At 37.7% G+C, this 19,318-nt stretch overlaps 1 protein-coding gene across 1 annotated transcript in view; it reads left to right on the forward strand.

Annotated features, from left to right (window-relative positions):
• The window catches only part of JMY (junction mediating and regulatory protein, p53 cofactor), a 67,564-nt gene that overhangs the window by 31,248 nt on the left and 16,998 nt on the right, over positions 1-19,318 (forward strand). Inside the window, exons 3-6 of the mRNA XM_082301025.1 lie at positions 4,254-4,404; positions 6,244-6,413; positions 11,731-11,896; positions 15,186-15,373. Coding sequence (XP_082157151.1) covers positions 4,254-4,404; positions 6,244-6,413; positions 11,731-11,896; positions 15,186-15,373 — 675 coding nt within the window. The remainder of the gene's footprint in view (positions 1-4,253; positions 4,405-6,243; positions 6,414-11,730; positions 11,897-15,185; positions 15,374-19,318) is intronic.

Consider the following 19,318-nt stretch of genomic DNA (forward strand, 5'->3'; position numbering starts at 1 on the left):
TCAAGGTGATTAATTACTGAAGAGAATATAGTAAACAAAGTCTTCAAAACTCATGAGCCTGTTCATGTTGATATTTAATGGTCCATGTGTTGCTCCCTTTTCCTTTCTAAATTCTTAGGTAGGATAAATTGAGGGAGTGGTCACTTCTGTCATGAAGGTGTTTGTAGGTGAGGAGGAAACCTGCCTTTTCATAAGCTGCAAGCTCCAGAGGCATGTTCTTTATCTTTACTCCCCAGCTTTTCCTCTTATTACAGCTGTGGTCTTCACTTAAACTGCCTTTTTTTTCCCCATGGGCTTGCTTTGTAGTTCCTGTGATAACATATACTGTAAATAATTTCTATCTTCTATATAAATGTACCCCAATTATATAATTTAAATTGAATATTAGGATTTAATATATTTGTATAGATTTGCTCTGCTGGCACTTTATTGGACTGGAATATAATTCCCAGACAGCCATTTGGCAAGGGGGACCATATATATTTTACCCCTGTGTCTCAGTTGTTAATCTCTCTTTTTCTCTGGGGATTGTCTGTCCTGCCCTGAAAGGATGACAAGCATACATTTAATTAATGACCAGTAGGTTGTAATAATTCTCTAGGTAGGTTGCACTTGAAAACTGGTAATTCTTCTCTTAAGTGGTTGGTGCTGGTCTGTATTTGCACTCACAATGTGGCTATCTCCTTTTAATAAGTTTTCCCAAAGTGTGCCATGTCCATCGCCAGAAGTGGCTTTTTGTATGCCCTCTATCTTCCAGTTTGTCATAGTTATTCAGTTTTGTTTATAAAGAATGACTGTAATTACCTTTGGAAAGGTTGCAATCAGTATTTTCATTTACGCTATGGTTTTTTGTGGGTTTTTTTAAAATAACTATTTTTCATTTTTACTTTCTTGATGGAGAAATTGGATCAGGTGGAATGAACTGGCTGGATGGGAAGAGACTGGTTTTATCCACAGGGAGCACTGGAGCACCTTCAGGTGACTGGAGTGGCTCTCAGAGACCGCAGGGCGTGTATGTCAGGTGAACCCAGCAAAGCAAGCTTGGGCAGGAACATCACAAGCCTGCAGTGGGAAGCAGGGAGCAGAAGACAGCAGAAGACAGCCAGACCTGAGGCACCACTCTTAAAGTTTGCTGCCACTCCAAAAGTCATTGACCTAACAGAAACACAGGTGGGAGCTGTCTTCAAGGAGGCAGTGCAGACTCTATTCATTGAATACCATTCTGGAGTCTCCTTCTGAGAAGTCTGCTTTTCCCAAAATTACGTCCTGCCTGTCGTGTATCCAAAGAGTATCAAAGATCTCTGTGGCTGAGGGTTCTTACTCTAGCCTGGAAGCTTGGCTCTTCTGAGCGTTTGCAGCTCTCGCTTGTTCTTGAGCTTTCTCATTCTGAATTTGTCACCTTGAACCTCAGTTCTCAGGCTAGCATAGCTGTGGAGAGGTTGTGGCTGTGGTACTCTGGTCCAACAGCTTCAGAAGTGAAGGGAACAAGCTTTTCAGTTTAAGGTTCATCTTTAGATTATAGCTATCCAACTTTATTTAGAAAGCATGTAGGATTTTTCACCTGTCAGAGACTGTTCCCCACTGGCACTTAGATTGTGTCTTCACCTGTAGATTGGATGCTCCCTTTGTAACAGTGAGAGCCTCATTTCTTGTCACAGTTTACAGTGACCATCATCTAAGCCCCACATGGCTGCGTGCTTGCTCCAGCTCAGTGGAGTGGGGGCGAGGAAAATCAGAAGGGTAAAACTGAGAAAATTGATGAGTTGAGATAACAGCAGTTTAATAGGCAAAGAAAAAGCTGTGCACGTGAAGCAAAGCAAAACAGGGAATTCATTCACTGACTCCCATGCGCAGCCATCTCCAATAGAGCAGGGTAACAGTGACTTTGAAAGACAAACACCTGTCACTCTAAACATTCCCCGCTTCCCCCAGCTTTATTGCTGAGCACAGTGCTCTATGGTATGGAATGTCTCTGTTGGTCAGTTGGGGTCAGCTTTCTCAGCTGTGTCTCCTTCCACCTTCTTGTGACACCCCCAGTCTCCTCACTAGTGGAGTGGGGTGAGAAGCAGAAAAAGGTTTGGCTCTGTGTCAGCCCTGTTAGCAATAGCTAAAATATCTTTGTATTGCTAAGACTGTTTGCAGCACAATTCCAAAACAGAGCCCATACCAGCTAATATGAAGAATATTAATCCAGCCAAAACCAGAACATCCATCCTCCATTATTTCATGGCTTCAGAGCCAGAAAGTTAACGTTGTATGTGTGTGTCCCTTAGGCAAGCTGCAGAATGCAAAGTCCGAACATGAACATTAGCAGTATCTTTGGTTTTTTGATTGCACTTCACAACACTTAAGAACCACGCATAGAGTTTGACTATCTGGCTAGATGTGTAGGTGTGGGCTGCGCATGAGGGTAGGTCAAGCAGCATTAGGGAAATGCTTCTATCCATTTTATTTTTCTGGGGCTGCTTTCACACTTCTGTTAAGCATGCCACTGTCCCTGCAGCCTTAAGGCAAGTTGTTGATCTGTTCTTGTTCATGCAATTGCTAAAGCCAAGGCTTCATGGATTTACTGTGTGTTATTATATTAGTACCTTTAGTGTGAATGATGGTGTATGGATGATATACTTAGGGTTGTGGATAATAAAAAGCTGCTTCCCTTTTTTGTTACTTGTAAGTACTTGACCTAGGGAACAAAGATACAATTGTATTATGCAATCATAAAACTCTTTAGCTTGCGCCATGTGTAAATAATGTTTTGGCAGATAAAACTTTGTGAAAAAATGGTACTTTGAGGCTTACTCTCCTTGAACTCAGGCCTAAATAAGAATGTTACTCACATTACTCAGTGATCCTGTGTCAATTCAGTGTCAAGTTACCTCATCTCTACCAAGGAGCAGAAGAGGAAGACTTTTAACTGTGTTGAATTTGCTGCTTCAGAGTTCTGTGTAAATGGAAAGCATTAATTTAACTGGTGTGTGTGTATGTATGTATATATATATATATATATCTCTACAGTTCAGTATTTATTTAGAAACCAATCTGTCCACTCATGCCTATGGGAAACATGGTACATACATGTTCCACAGAATGACATGTTACAGTCTGTCTAGTGAAAGTGTTACTCACTTACCCCTTGTCCACATTATACTTCATCTGTTGCCTTTCTAAGAGTTTTGGAAATACATAAGGAGTAGATTCAAATATCTCATTAATGTACTCTAAATGTTTTTCAAGAAATGCACGAGTATTTAGAAGGCATCTATTTGTTTTTACTTGTAAAAATCATCCCTTTAAGAGATGGGACAAGTGGATATGCAGAAGTAGGTCCTGAACAGTCACTTAAAAATCTTTCATTTGCAATCGAACTGTAGAGTAGAGTGGCTCTTTTAGACCAAATTGGAGCTTTGTGAAATCAATATTAATACTTGAGGCATTAGAACTTCAGGCTGAAATATTTGAGGCCGTAAAAGGGTAAAAGGTTATGAGCACTTCTGGTTTTGGAAAGTTTTGTCTATAATAGTAAGGTGTCTTCTTGACTGATAGATAGGAAAAATATTCAAAATTAATGCTTTGGTATTGCATGACAGGCTTAAATTTTTAATGAAGATATAAAATATGTAGTTTGTTGTTGTAGTGTGACGTGTGTAAAAATTCTTTGCTTTGGGAGAGAAAGCTATGTTTTTATTAATTTTAAAACAAACTCCAGGTCTTTTACTGTCTTCAGACTGTTGTCACCTCAGAAAAAAATTGCCTTGATCTTGACAATGACAGGATGTTTGAGCTCCTAGGCACGAGGAAAACATATTTTTTTAAAGTCATCTATAACAAAGAAAAAACTTGTAAAATACTGATGATCACTTACCACTACCCCAAACACAACTCTGGTTTCCAGCTTCATTCTGACTGAAGAGCATTTATTTACTTCAGAATGAAATAGTCCAGGCTGGAATAAAGCCTGGATGAAGCATGCTTGTTATCTGCAGGTAATAAGATACATAATGAAAAGATGCTGACAAATCAAACTTACATATGTGGGTTTTATGCTTCCAGTAAGAAGAATAGTTATGAAAGGTGGATGTACTTTTTCAAGAGGAGGGAGTGCTTCTGAAAAGTTTTTTGCTGTTGAATAGAAACTGTGGTGGTAGTTTTATCTCCTTTTTCTTTAACTTTCTTTGTTATCCCTGAAACTGTTTGCTGTTGGCAGAATAGCTGCAACTAATTATGTTTTTAATTATGGGCTGATTTATTTTCAGATCTCAATAGAGAATGACTACCTAGGCCCCAGAAGAATTGAGAGTCTGCAAAAAGAAGATGCTGATTGGCAGAAAAAAGCCCACATGGCTGTGCTTTCTATTCAAGATCTTACAGTTAAATATTTTGAAATAACAGCTAAAACACAAAAAGGTAGTTATTTTCTGCCATCCTATCCATCACATAAAAAATTAAATTATTTAATGTTTACCATGTTCTGCATTGTACTATTTTTACAATAGTTATTTTTTTCATCAATCCTTCATGAGAAAAATGCAGTTGTCATTCCTGTTTGCTTTTTCTTCTGTGTCTATTTGAGTCTTTCACCTATAAACCTTTTCAGAACATCATCAGAGGTGAACAGAATAGAAATTTTAAGCAGAAGTTTTATAGTCACTTTCTCACCCTAATTGTGTTAGCGGTACTATGTATTTGCAAAGGATTTAGGAAGCATAGAGTCCCTGGTGGATTCTGTTTTCTGTATTAGATATGGCAGACCCCCATAGTAAGTTTTAATTGTCTTTCAGTTGATTTCCTTTTCTAGTCTCCTTTGCCTTTCAGTAATTTTTTTCCTAGCTCTAAATATTAAGCAACTGCTCAGTTTAACTACTCAGTGAAAGCTGCTATGTTGTTCAGAAGCCTTCATGGATATAACGCTGGCTTTTCTGTGTTTGAAAAATGTGATGGTTTTACTAAGAAGTTGGTGCAGTAAAGAGAGGCCAAATAACTTGGCATGTACATCTGTGCTCCCATCCTTGTACCATTTTAACTTAAATAACCAGTTTAATAGGGCAAACAGGCCTTTTTTAGTTCACTGAAAAAGTTTGTACTGCTGTCCTCCCCTGCCTGACTGTAGGTCCCTGTTTCTTTTTTTGCCTTGGTGACTGATTGTGCAAACAGATAAATGAGATGTAGAAGAAACCTTTTTTGACTAGTAGATTTCCTGTTATCTCTGTACATGACTGCTACATCTGACTCTAGAGAAGCAGGCACTGCAAATTTACTCTTTTCAGTGACAACCCAAGTTAAAAAGAACATGAAATTTCACCTTGTTCTGAAAGGGTGACTTGATAGGTTAAAGCATGTTGGAATAAATTTAATTCGAGCAAATTCTAAATGCACTAATCAGCTTCCCTCCTTTTCTAGTATGAGAAAGGCATCTGATAAGATACACTACTAGTTGATAATGCATATTCATAGATACTCACTTGTTTTTGTTCACATGCTTTTTTATGTACAGCAGTCAGGATTTGGGGGAAGAGCAGTGGAAAGTGACATGCCAGAAGGCTGATTACAGCCACAGACCTTTAATATACAGGTTATTTGCCTGGTTTCTGTGTTTGGGGTTTTTCTTGGCCTCCTGCTGATAGCAGGGTAGGCTTACATACCCAGATACTAACAGATGGCAGAGGAAAAACACATGAGAACATAAAGGTATTTCTTATTACCTAAGAACAGCATGTGATAGCATGTGGTGACTGAATGCCACCCCTTTGATTCCATTACTTTTGTAGCATTTGCTTTGCAAAGCTAAGTACAGTATCGTGTGATCTATGTATTAACAATGGTGAAAATCTTGTGTGGGTCAGCCTAGATGTTATCTGGGACCCAAGAATAGTAAATATGAATCAGGCAAGGGACTCCTGGGTTTTGAGGTAATAGGTAGATGTTATTTTAATTTAATGCAGTGTTTTTACAGAATTCCACTTGAAGTTAAGCTGAAATTTTTGTTTTAAATTGTAATTTTTTTCACTCTTCAGATTTATTTAAATTTATGACTGTACTATAAATGTTATTAAGGTAAGCTGTAGACTTTAGTATCTGATAATTGGTGCTTACAGAAGTGGGGAAAATTTGGGATGCAGTTTAAGACCAAATGCTTGCATTAATGAGATTTTTATTAAGTACAAATGTGTGCATTTTCTTTGCAGTAGGATCACTAGTTGTCTAAAGAGTAGACTAGTAAGATGCCTGCCTTTTTTTCCTTTGCAGCGGTGTATGATCGAATGCGAGCAGACCAGAAAAAATTTGGTAAGGCAGCATGGGCAGCAGCAGTGGAACGTATGGAAAAGCTTCAGTATGCAGTTTCTAAGGAGACTTTGCAGTTGATGCGTGCTAAAGAAATCTGTTTGGAGCAGAAAAAACATGCGCTGAAAGAGGAGGTAAGTTTTCATGCCAGTAAGTAGAAAATTAAAGTATGCATAAAGAAGCAGTGCTAGACAAATGATGTTGCAATGTAGGTGTGGTGAGTTTTGTGCCACTTATGTATGTTTTCTGTTCACCTTTTCCTGGTTAGTCAACCAGAAAGGCAGTTTTTACTGTTGATGTTTACAGCTGTCCAGTGGGATGAGTAAAATGAAGAGAAGGGATAGACAGAAATCTGCTGCTGCATAAGCTCTGCAGTTTAGCTCTCAGAGGCATGACCACCTTTTCAGAATAGCTCTGACATTCCAGATGGAAGGTGTCTGACCCTTACTAAATACATGGGTAGCTGGAGGGTTGTGTTGCACTCTCTTTCTCTGCTTACCTTAGTTACTAAGGCAGTCTTCCAGAGGGGGCTGTGCTAGCTACAGTTTTCCTGAGGAGAGAGTTCATGCATGAAACTACGTTTAAATGCCTTAGTAGGAAAAAGTCCACATCTATTGAGTTTTATGACACCTCCTCAAAAGCAACAATGCTACAAATTCTCTTTTAAACTTTGCTATCATATGGACATTTGGTGCAAAGAACTTCCTGTCATACTAATGTTAACGTGTGTTCTAGCAATTAGATGATTGTTTTAAGGGAACTTTCTAACGTTTCAGCAAAATTTGACTAAACTGATGGCACTGTTATTAAAAGGTTATCCAGAGAATTCACGACTTTAGCACTGCACAGGCTGGTAGGTTTGTAAGGCTGACAGACTATGTGTCTATTTTAGGAGCCTCTGTAGAAGACAGCTTGGTCTTTGGGGGAGAGAAGAGTACATGCAAGACCCAGAGCACAAAAATAGGTTTACTGCATTTCAGTGCTCTTCAGATTTAGGAAACGAAGAGTTGTCTGAAAACCTGAGTTTGTCAGGCTGTTGTCATCCTTAGCCAAGAGCTGATGAGACAATCCAGTAGTACTAATTGGAAATATATTGAATATGTTCACTTACTTAGAGTAACTGTATGTCGTCTTCTTGTAGCACGTCTTATTTTTCTCCCTGAGGGGACCTGTGAATTTTTGTTGAATGAGATCTCAGTCTGGTAGATGAGTGAGTGTTCGTTCTGATATGCTGAAGTATTAGGAACTGCGCAGGAAAAGGAAAAGTTTGTTGTAATATACATTGGGATGAAAGTGCTGAGCTGTGAATTTGGGGCTTTTGGGGACAGAGAAGTAAGGAACAGCTAATGGGCATGCTTCTTTGGAGTGATGTATTACAAGGTATTGAGAGCTCTGTGTCTCAATACAGTGATAGGGAGATATGACGACCAACCAGCTTCTGCTCTGAAACACATCTTGTGTTCTGAAAATGTAAAAGCCTTAAGTTGAATGTGAGAAATGTGACTGAGAATCCTGTCTTGGCGAAGAGTGGTGGCAGTCTAATAAAGAAAATACTTGTAGAACTGAAATACCTCCTCTGGCAAACCATTTAGCAACTGTATTCTAGAAGATAAAAACAGGATATTCATTTGAAAAGACTAAAATGCTCAAGAAATTAATGTATCTGGATTTTAGCTGAAAAAAAAAGACAATTCAGAGCAAAACCACCATATGATTTTTTATAAGGACGCTGGTGGTGTTCAGCAGGTTGCCTATGGATTTTTGAACATCAGTCTTCAAGAAGAAATTTTTTGCAAGGGCATATTATGGTAGGACGAGGGGGGAATGGCTTTAAACTGAAAGTGGATGGGTTTAAATTATGTGTTAGGAAGAAATTCATTACTTTGAGGGAGCAACACTGGAACAGGTTTCCCAGAGAAGGTGTGGATCAACATCCCAAGGAGTGTTCAAGGTCAGCTTGGATGGAGCTCTGAGCAACCTGGTCTAACGAAATGTGTCCCTGCCCATGGTGTGGGGGTTGGAACTAGATGAACTTTCAAGTCCCTTCCAACCCAAACCACTCTATGATTCAGTGAATGCATCCATTCTCTGATTGGTATGAATGCAACAACAAAGACTGTAGAGATTAAATTATTTGCTTTAGTTAATGCAGGAAGTTGTGGCATTATAGGAAATTGAACTTGGCTCTCCTCTGTTTGAGTTTTTTGTTCCACCGCTGTGGTGTTTTAACCCCAGCCAGCAACCAAGACCCATGTAGCTGCTCACTTGCTCCCTCACAAGTGGAATCAGGGAAGGGTTCAAAGCCAGAACACTCATGGGTGGGTGAGATAAAGCCAGTTTAGTAGGGAAAGTAAAAGCCACACACATGAGCAAAGCAAACAAGGAATTAATTTGTGGCTTCCCCTGGGCAGACAGGTGTTCAGCCATCTCCAGGAGTGCAGGGCCCCATCACAGGTAACTGTGACTGGGGAAGACAAAACTCCAGCATTCCAAATGTCCCTCCCTTCCTCTCTCTTCCCCCCACTTTATATACTGGGCATGATGTCACATAGTCTGGAATATCCCTTTGGTCAGTCGGGGTCACCTGTCCTGGCTGTGTCTCTTCTCAGCCTCCCATGCACTCCCATCTTCCCTGCCAGAGTGGCCGTAGGAAAAGTGGAAAAGGCCTTGGCTCAGTGTAAGCCCTGCTCAGCAATAACAAAAAATCTCTGTATTATCAGCCCCTGTGTTCAGCACAAATCCAAAACTAACACAACTGCAGAATGTTTCCCATACCATTCTCATGTTAAATTTCTTCGTGTTTCTTTCACTGTGTTAATCAGCCTGAGAGCTACTAAGGATGCAGCAAATTAGTGGTACAGATCAGGTAAAAACGCATAAGAATTACTCTCAATTAAGAAGAGAAATTTTTAACAGAATGTGCTGAAATATGCCCAAAAGTGATGATACTGTTTTGAATTATTAGTATCTTACATGAAGTTTTAACATAAATAGTTGAAATTCAGGGTCTTCATTTTACTTTTTCATGAGGTGCTATTATGTATCTAGGATATCTGCCCATGATGCTAATTTCCAACTTCTGTTGCACCTGAAAGCTGAATATAGTGGTGGTGTACCCCTAAAACAGAACAGATAACTAACAGCATCTGTATTCTGTATGTAGGGCTAAGGTACAGTTGCCAAGTCCTTTATCAGGCAGACACCAGTGCAAGTGAATAAAATACTCAGCTGCTATAACTTGGTGAGCTGGTACTTCTGAAGATGATCTCTGTGTGTCTTTATGTCTTAATATTTAAGTTTTTATATAGACTGTGGATTTAAATTTGGGAACATCTGTTTTTAAGAAAAAGATTGCAAAGGTTTGGGTCAATTCCACAGTTTACGGAAAAAGGGAAGTTCTTAGGTGTGGTCAAGTTTGAATGACATTACCTTAATTTAAAAAGCAAACAAACATTTCCCACACTCACTTCCCTCACCCCCAAACCCACTAAATTTTGCTGCATTTTTACAGTGAGGAAATCCTTGAAAAATGCCAAACCCCTTGAAAAATGCCAATATCCTGCCTGAACAATGACCATTATCCCTCTTATATGGAAAAAATGAAGAATTCTAGAGAACTTTTGTCTTGAAAAGTAGCCTCTAATTCACTCCAAATATACCATCATTATGTCATTTACTGTTCTGGTCAAATTAGTAACTTAATATGGATGCAGAGTAATAAAGCTACGTAACAAGACATTTTTGTGTAACACTGGACTGTAAAATATACATGATACATTAATGATTTTAAGGTTTATGGTGTTCCCTTAAGGACTTACTGAGCTTTTCAGACTAATAGTTGATACACAAAAGATGCATACAGGAAGTACAAAATATAGCAGAAGAAACTTAAAATAGAGGTTACGAGAATTGATTCACAGGTCTTCTGTCTAGCAGTCTTACATGGAAATAAGTATAGTATACAGAACTACTTGTGTTTAACTGAGCTGTGAAATCCCTGTCAATAGATAATGATGCAGGTGCTGAAAGCATACATGCTTTAAAAAAAAAAGGATAGGACAAATTTATTAATTAAGTCCAGTAAGTCTGTTTTGTATAAAAGGCAGCGCTGTGGTTTAAGTTGTACTGCAAGTTGTGCTGGAGGCTTGTGAAGCGTTTGGGGAAGGTATTGCTGCACTGCCTGCTGTGTTTCATCTACCTGGATTTTTGCAGTTAACATTTTCCAGAAACAGGGTATTGAGTAAAATGGATTGGTTTAATTCAGTACAGCTACTTTTCTAGTTTAGTATAGTCGTATTTAACTACGTGTGACAAGTAAAACTCAAGGAACCTATTTGTAGCTCTTCATTACAGACTCAGATTTGCAACTTGAAGATAACACCATAATGTAGAGGACATACTAGCAAATACTTTTTAAATGTATAGTTGACTAGGTCCTGTATTTTTGCTTGATAGACATCCTTTTTTAGTGATTGACTGACTGTAATATGAAACTGGAGGTTTCTTCTGAATAGTAAGGTAGACAGATCACAAATCTCCATTAAAATTTACCAGTACTTTCATCCATTATCTGAGAGAAACTATCAGATACACATACTTTGAGCAGTTAGAGAATTTGGATGTAGCCATACTTTGAGCAGTTAGAGAATTTGGATGTAGCCCTAACTCTTCTGCATGTAGTTTGTGGAGGTGCATGAATTCCCTCCAAACTGAGAGCATACATAAGATCCCCTTACCTATTTCTATTTCTTAAATATAGTCTGAATGGCTGACTGTATTGAGCAGATAAATCTTGTTTGACTGAATGAAAGAGAATGGTTGCACTTCGCTTCGGTTGTTTGTCACTCTTCTATTCAAACATATAATACAAATGAGTACTGAAATACATGTAAGTATTTTAATCTGTGTATTTATTCTCCTGTGAAGGACTCCAGAAAGAACAGAACAACTAAGTTGTCATTACAAGAGGATAAGTGCATGTATTTATCCCTGTTTTCACATCCTTTCACATTTTTTCCTCAGTTCCACTGTAATAAGTTTTAACTGCAGCTTTCTAGATGCCTACTTTTAGACTTCTGGGATTGAAGATAGGAGAATTCTAATTTCATTATGTACCTTGAGAGAATAAAGTAATAGAATAAAAGAGTGTGAGAGATGTTTCACATTATGCACGGTATGACTTGACACTTGACAGTCGTGAAGTGTAATTCAATGCCATGGATTTGTTTCATTGCCATGTAGAAAAAAATGTCAGATACTAAAGGCATCTTAAAGTGTGTGGCTGATCAGAACCTATCTTATGGGCTTGATGTGTTCAATTGTAACATGTTACATTTACTGTACCAGACAGTATCTTAACTGTAATCATAAAATCTGTGGTTTTGTGCTCATCATTATCATGGAGTTGTATGGTGTTTGTTTGTTTGTTTGTTGTTTTCTCTTTTTATTTAGATGCAGAGCCTGAAAGGTGGTACAGAAGCCTTAGCCCATTTGGACCACTTAGAAGCTGATTACTATGACCTACAGCTTCAGTTATATGAAGTGCAGTTCGAGATCTTGAAATGTGAAGAGCTGCTGCTGACAGCACAGCTTGAAAGCATCAGAAGATTGATGTCAGGTGCTTTCTTTATTTCAATTAATACATAATCTGTGAAAGATAATTTTCTTCCCAAGAGTCCAGTGAAGCCTGTGGGAATGAAATGAGAACAAATTCTTTGCCGTGTGAAGAGCTGCAAAATTACAGTTAAATTAGAATTTACACCTGTTCATAAGGCATATACATACACTTACAGAAGTTCGGTTATGGTTCTTATTGCCTGTATTTGGAAGTTTGCATGTAAGATACTCAAACTATGTAAGTTTTGAAGGGCTAAGATTGGAGAGGAGGAAATGTCTTAATTGCGGGACTTGTCTGACTAAAAATATGTGTTGATATTACTCTTTTCTTGAAAGTGATTGGTTTTCAAAAGCTATCTGCAAATTGGATTCCTTCTGCTAAACTTTGAAGCTTGTATTGTTATTTCAGATTTAGAGCAGCAATGCAAACCTTATGCTTCCAGAACCGACTATCCTACTATACCTCATGTACTTAGAAACTGTGGAAACGGTACACATAAATCATACAGCATTTTTTAATCCAATTCTATCCTTTACCCTTCTATCTTTAATGTTTGTATTTACGCAAGCTTTGTTTTACTGTTTCAGTGTGTAGGCCTTGCATAACAAATTTTGCATAACAAATGGATAGAAAATTCTCCTAAGGGAGATTTGAAGCTACATTGTATTTTGAGTTGCCTCTGGAAAAGGAGAAAACATAGGTATCACAGATTCGTCTCACTGTAACATGAATCTTCGCCTTTATGGCTTGGTGATGGAAACAACTGTACTAGTATGTATGGAACATAAAGATTTGGAACTTTGTAAATGACTGACAGAAATGCAGCAGCTTTGACTGGGTGCTTCTGTGGAGAAGTAGTTGGTGATTTTGAGGTAGATCAATTTTGTGCTTGGGAAATCACACATGTAGTTTTGGTACTGAAGACATGGTATGGTCTGCTTAGCTACAAACTGAAAGAAATCACCTGAATGGGAGACCAAGAAGAAATGTATATCAAAATCCTTTGGTGTAGTGATAATAAAACCTCTGGGCTGTCAGAGACTAAGGTGTAAAAACGTCATAGGTCATTATGACTTGTCATTAATGTTTTCTCCAGAAATCTCAAAAAACATCAACGCACAACCTAATCCAAAATAAAACCCTCCAGTCAGCTAAACCATCACCCCATTCTTCCCTCATGGCAACAAAACAGTTCATTGTTCTGGCTTCCTTTGCTATTTTAAACTTGTAAGATGTTGTTTAATAATAAATCCAAAACTATCCCATAGGACAGAAAATGAAAAATATAGTTCCTAAATGTGAGGGACTTGTTCAAAGCATGAAACTACCTTCTCAGGCTTTACTTAGGTGGATAGAACAATTAATGTGAAAAATAATGCGATGCGGAAGTGACTACATATGTTCCAGACTATTCAGCACCAAATCTGAATTCAAGCATCTAAAACATTTAGTGATCTTTTAATATGTGTTGTTTCATATGATGTCAGAAGAAAAGCATGGTCTGTTACACTTTCTTTTTAAAGTGTACTGGTAGTTACGTAACAGACTTTTGATTTTGCACGTCTTTATGATTTGAGATTTGTGTATGTAAGCCTAGTAGGTACTGTTGCTTTTCTTTCTTTAGTCTTTGACTGTCTTGGTTCTGCAGAGGTAGCTCAGAGAGTTCTCAACGCATGATCTGAGTTGCCTGCACTGGGTTGTGACCTAGAAGAACATCTTCGCAAATTCAGCAAAGGATCTGAAAAGGACCAAGTGATAATAGATTGCCATATTATGAGCAACACTAGTGTTTTTTCACTGTCATTAAGCAAATACCTGCATTGAAGTTCCCAGAACATAATTTTATTAGGTTAGAATTTACAAGGGTTTTATCTTATTCATAAAAAGTACTAGTACATTCTTGTTAAAATGGTTTTGTGGTGGATGAACTCGTAGATTTCTGTCTTCAACTTTGCATGAAAGTCTTCTAAAGCAAAATTCACGTGTAAATTCTCCCATTTTATAACTCTGTGGTAAAATATAATTGTTAGCCATGAGTCTTCTCTTCTTTTTACTCAGTGATATCTCAAAGGGAGTTCTAGTGCCTTGGCAGTTTTTACATATTGATGAAGCTTTACAATGTTTTTATTTTTTAAACCGAGCACTGAAGTAAAGAAACTGTGGTTTTTATTAGCTTTTATTTTGAGGTGAATGTCTTGCTGTGCTTTCTTGTCTGGTTCTGCCATGACTTCTACTGAGCTAAAATTAGCATGGCAATCAGAATTTTGGTTGCAGCAGAGACTGTACACACATATAACATGAAGTGACAACAGCTTTTAAAATGGACTGTGTACTGAGGAAAACCCTGTGCTTGTCCCCAAATAATCAAGCAGCTGAAGTAGGAGCAATTACAGTCTTTCTGAAAGTAGTTGATAAAATTGAAGAAAGTTTGGTGGAATAGATACTTGATAGACATGCCAGTTGCATCTGCCTGTTTCAGACAGCAGTAATGCATTTCCCTCTTGGTGTATTACAAATTTATCCTACTGTCTATGCCAGTGGAATAAAGAACAAGAGGTCTTCGCTGCTTCTTCATCCCAACATTCTTCAAGGATTTATAATCACCACTCTTTCCTTCTTGGCAAGAGATGAGAAGGCAGCATTCAAAGATGAGCTCAGTGTTATTCCAAATGCTTCACTCAGGAAGCTAAAAATCATGAGTGTTGATAAAACTATTAGTAATTACCTCCTTTTCAGGCCTGTAATGCTTTGAAGGATTGCCTTGAAGTTTCCCTCCCTCCCTCCCTCCCAGGAGCAGTGACTGGGACATCAAAAACCTATGAGAAGGTTTTTGGTGTCCTGTTGCCTGATTCCCCTTACATGAAATTACCAGCTGGTTGTAACAGAAGAATCCCATGCCAAAGACTTCAGATAGTCTTGTCTATCCTGAACTTCATGCTGAAGACCGGAAAAAATTGGTACACACTGTGGGTCCCTTGTGAGACCCAAAGACGTGCATGGGCATTGTGTTAAAATTACACTACACATAATACATTTAGAATTGCATTTGTGTTTTAATACTCTGAGCTTTCCTGAATAGCAGGCTGAGCTTCATTGGAATTAATTTCTGTTCCTCATACAGACTTCAAAGCCTTACTGTTTAATGGTTTTCCTCTGACCTTTTGATTTTTGGTAGTCCTCTGAAAGGGCTGTGGCATTAAATCTTGCAACTCAGTGGGAGGAAAACAAAATGTTAATCAAATACGAACTAATGATTCGATTTTTTTCATTGCTGACATCTTTAAAACAGAGAAGAGAGATGAAGTGGTGTATTATGACACTTATGAAAGTATGGAAGCCATGCTTGAAAAAGAGGATATGGCAACATCTGTACACTTGCAAAAAGAGGAGCTGCAAAAGTTACAACAGAAAATCCGCCAGCTGGAAGCAAGGCGTGGACGTATTTCAGCCAAGAAAGCCTACCTCAGAAATAAGAAGGTACTGTTTAGTTGCCTTTCTTTTGGACATAATTAGCAAATTTAATAAAACTTCAGAAGGTTTCCTTTCAGATACTAGTTTCCCAGAATTTTTGTGGGTTATATTTAATGTTTGCTAAAAGTTGTTTTGCAGAATACTAAATACAATAGCATGTATCATTAAATTGATACATTTAAGAATCTGTTCGCCTTTCTTCTAGCTTTAAAGGAACCTTTAATTACTTTGAAGTCAACAAACAAACTTATTTCTATTAACTAATCAGAATACTTTAATGTGGGAAGTACATGCTAGAATGAATGTTTTTACAGAGAGTAGTTCTGTGTATATTTGCAGAAGAGAATTTTCAAGCGTGTTTTCTCACTAGTGAGTTCTATTTTCATTCTCTTACCCCATCCTTTTAAACTTATGTCACATGTTGTTGATACTCTGTATTTGGCAGATCTGTATGAAATCTAGTCTGTATTCTTAATTTGTAATTCCAAGTGTGCTATTTAGGTATTTGAGAGACCATTGTAATACTTGTTAGAAAATAGGTTCCACACCACACTATGTACTATATGGCTGTGCAGAAATGTCAGTTGAGGCCTCATTCTGGGTTAGGATCAGTGGTCGATTTGGTTGTATGTTCCCAGTCATGTCCCTTTATGTGAAAGATGACCGTTTCACGTAGGGAGTTCTGGCAGATTCACGGTAAACCCTTCAGGTCTTGCCTCCACTTCATAATTAATATATATGTTTCTGTACCTAAATCTGAAGTGTAACAGAGCAAATGGAAAGCTGTTGATACATTTTATATATTGGATTTTTTATATTTTGTCAGCCACTGCCTGGTCTCTGGTTAACCCAATATGGAGAAGGCTGCAAACGAAGTGTTAGAAGAAAGGTGTCCTGTTAGCCAGTTATGTGAAGTAGCTTGCTTAGCCATTGTGTTTGTTTTATATGAATTCATAAAGAGAAGAAGTATCAGGAACCTGGACCTGTTAGTGTTTTAAGTAAGAGAACCTATCTGTCATGTTTTGCTGATTTACACAGGCTACATTATAATAGGATATTTTCTCCTGAATATTAAAAGAAACTGCTGGCACCTTACAAAGTAGACAAACCTGTTTGAAAGTGACATCCTGGTTGCTGTTCTTTGCTTAACTTACTGGAGTTAACAGGTCAAGAAGAAACCCTGAAGCAGGAGTAGAGATTTTTTAGCATGTCTATTTATCTGTTTAATGAGTTAGTCATCTTCAGTGGCTCATTTGTTTCAAGGTTATGCTATGATAGGATACCTTGTTTAAGCTGAAGGAGTTGGTTTTGGCTGTAGCAGGAGTAGCAGCATGCCTGGTTGTGCACTGTGACAAGGCACAGAGCTGGGTATGGTAGCACTGCTTGTCTGTGTCTGCATGCAGGAGTGATGTAGTTACATCTTCTCAACATTGTGCTGGGACAGCTGTGGCTATACTGTTTTCATGACCTGAGATAGTGTGTCCACGTGGAACTTGGATATCACATCACTCTCAGAACCAGTTCCAGCTGTCTTACTTCTTTGCTAAGCATAGCATTCTCTGCAGTTGGGTGCTGCAGGGAGATATTTAGCTTTCAGCTTCTAGAAAAATCAGAGTAGAACAATGTGTGTTTAAACCTGCAGGGGAAAATCAATGATCTTTACTTAAACAAAAATAAAGGGCAGAATCTGTTGTTGTGTGCTGTTGTGTGGCACTTACTGGGCAGAAAAGAATATGGCCGTTTTGTAGCTTCTCTTCTTACTGCTGGGTATCATAGGTCCTACTAAGCTGACTGGCAATTACCTTAAAATCAAAACTCATATCTTTGTCTTATCTTAAGCAACCTTTGTATTTTCAATGACTCTTCTGGTGATACTGCAAAGCATTGTTAGTGAACACTATTTAAGGTGCCTGATGTGAGTAGTTGTATTAGTGGGAGAAAAAAAAGAATTCTTGGTCCAAAGTATTTGCAGGTTAAGTCAAGCATGCAGAACTAAGATACAGATGGGGTACAAAAGACTCTAGATGGTGAGAATGAGGGCAGTGATGAAGGAATGCTTTGTGAAGAAAAGTGGCTTTTTGAGGGTGAATATGGAAAGTACATACTGTGTGGTAAATCTGTGTCTGTGTCAATTAAGAAACATTTGTTGTTGAACAGAGATGAGAGTGTACTTAATGCGTTTCAGATTGTGTTCCTGACCTTGCATGTTTCTTAAAACAGCCTTTTAAACAGGTGTTCTGTTTTGGATTGGGTTGATGAGATTTTGGTGGTGGATTGATGGGTTTTTTCTTCTTTTTTGTTGGTGGTTTTTTTGTTTTGTTTTTTTTTTTTTTTACCTTGTCAGTTCTGTAGTTGGAAACAAAAAGCAAGATATGGATTAAGTGGTGTATAGCACAGTCTTGAGATATATTCAGAAATTTGAGTCCTTGTTCATTAGCAAGTTTTTGGCAACTGAGGATGCCCTCAGGGAGTGTCTCCTTTCTAGCAGCAGATATCAGGATTAAGGAAACAACAGGAAATTTTCTCTATCATCAGTTTTATTTTTTGAAAGAAGGTAATTTCATCATCCAGGTATCTGAAAATCTTTTCTGTTGAGGAGATATTATAAATTACTCTTTATAGAGTAACACAATTTGTTATTTAAACATAAACTTCAGTGACTATAGTTTTTCAGAAATTCCTTCCCTAATTTTGCAGATGATGCATCAGTTTTTCAGCGATGTTGTCAAATAATTGTACCGAGCCTTTATTTAGAAACTTTTGCTAAAGGTGTGTTAGAAACATAACTCGGCTGTGACTTAGAATAATTGAACTGGCATTTTAAAAACTCATGGTTTTACAGGGCTTGGTATCTCTTCACTGTACTACCATGAGTATAAATGCTTTATTCCCCTTTTTTTATTGCAAATAGGTTTAATGCAAATAGATGCAAATTTGCATTTATTAAGCAATCATTTCCTGATGTTCCTTTGTGTTGATGACAGTGAGATATTAAAAAATAAATTTTTAATATTAGTTTCACTTTTTTTTTCTTATTTCTATAGAGCTAGTTATACATTTTTCATGCAGGAAATTGCTGTTGTTATGCCAGTCTACCCCCTGCTGGCTGCACATTAGTAATAATTAGAATGTCATATGGAGCAAGCAGCTGATTTATTAGAGAGCTAGATTTAATAGCAAAGAGTCAAGGTGAAAAAAATGGAGAGAAGGTGTCTAGAAAAATATATTTGAAAAAACAGAGTTGTGATGAGATCGAATTATTTTGCACCTAAGAGGAGTATTCCTTATCACGAACAGACTGGGAGAAGCAACTGGTTGGTGAAGCTGTTTGGAGTATGTTCATAATGTGTGCTTTCATCTAGGAAACTACCTCACATGCTTTTGTGTTCATTTAATAGGGCACCTTTAGAATTTTGCAAGTCCACATTTTAAAGCACGGCCCGTGCCAAAATAGGTGTTAACGTTGATACAGTGACAGCTGGCATAGGATTATTGGTATTGTATTATTATTATTATTATTATTATTATTAATATTATTATTACAACAACAGCAGCATAAAAGCATAACTGAACTGAATGCTTACAGTAAAATATGGTTTCTGCATTTGAAAAGCTAACCTTTTAACTGAGATGTTTTTTAAGCTGAACACAAGACTCACTAGAACTAGTTAGATACAATACTAATGCACATCTCTTTTACATACATTACATGTTACTAGTCTTAAGTATTTTAGTTTATCCAGTGACTAAGGTTGAAGTGGTTCCTCAGCTCTCCCTTTGTGTCCCTTTGTGTACAATTTGATAGTGTGAAATCAGTCAAGTGATTAAAAGAAGAATGGACATTACTTCCTGTTGCTTCCTCAGTTCCATACAGTTGATCAATGTATTTCTTGATGTGTGGCTCTCACTGGACATAATTTCACAGGGAGGTGGTAAAGTCATCATCCCTGG

The sequence above is a fragment of the Coloeus monedula genome (assembly GCF_965178545.1).
Source record: "Coloeus monedula genome assembly, chromosome: Z".
Taxonomy (NCBI): Eukaryota; Metazoa; Chordata; class Aves; order Passeriformes; family Corvidae; genus Coloeus; species Coloeus monedula.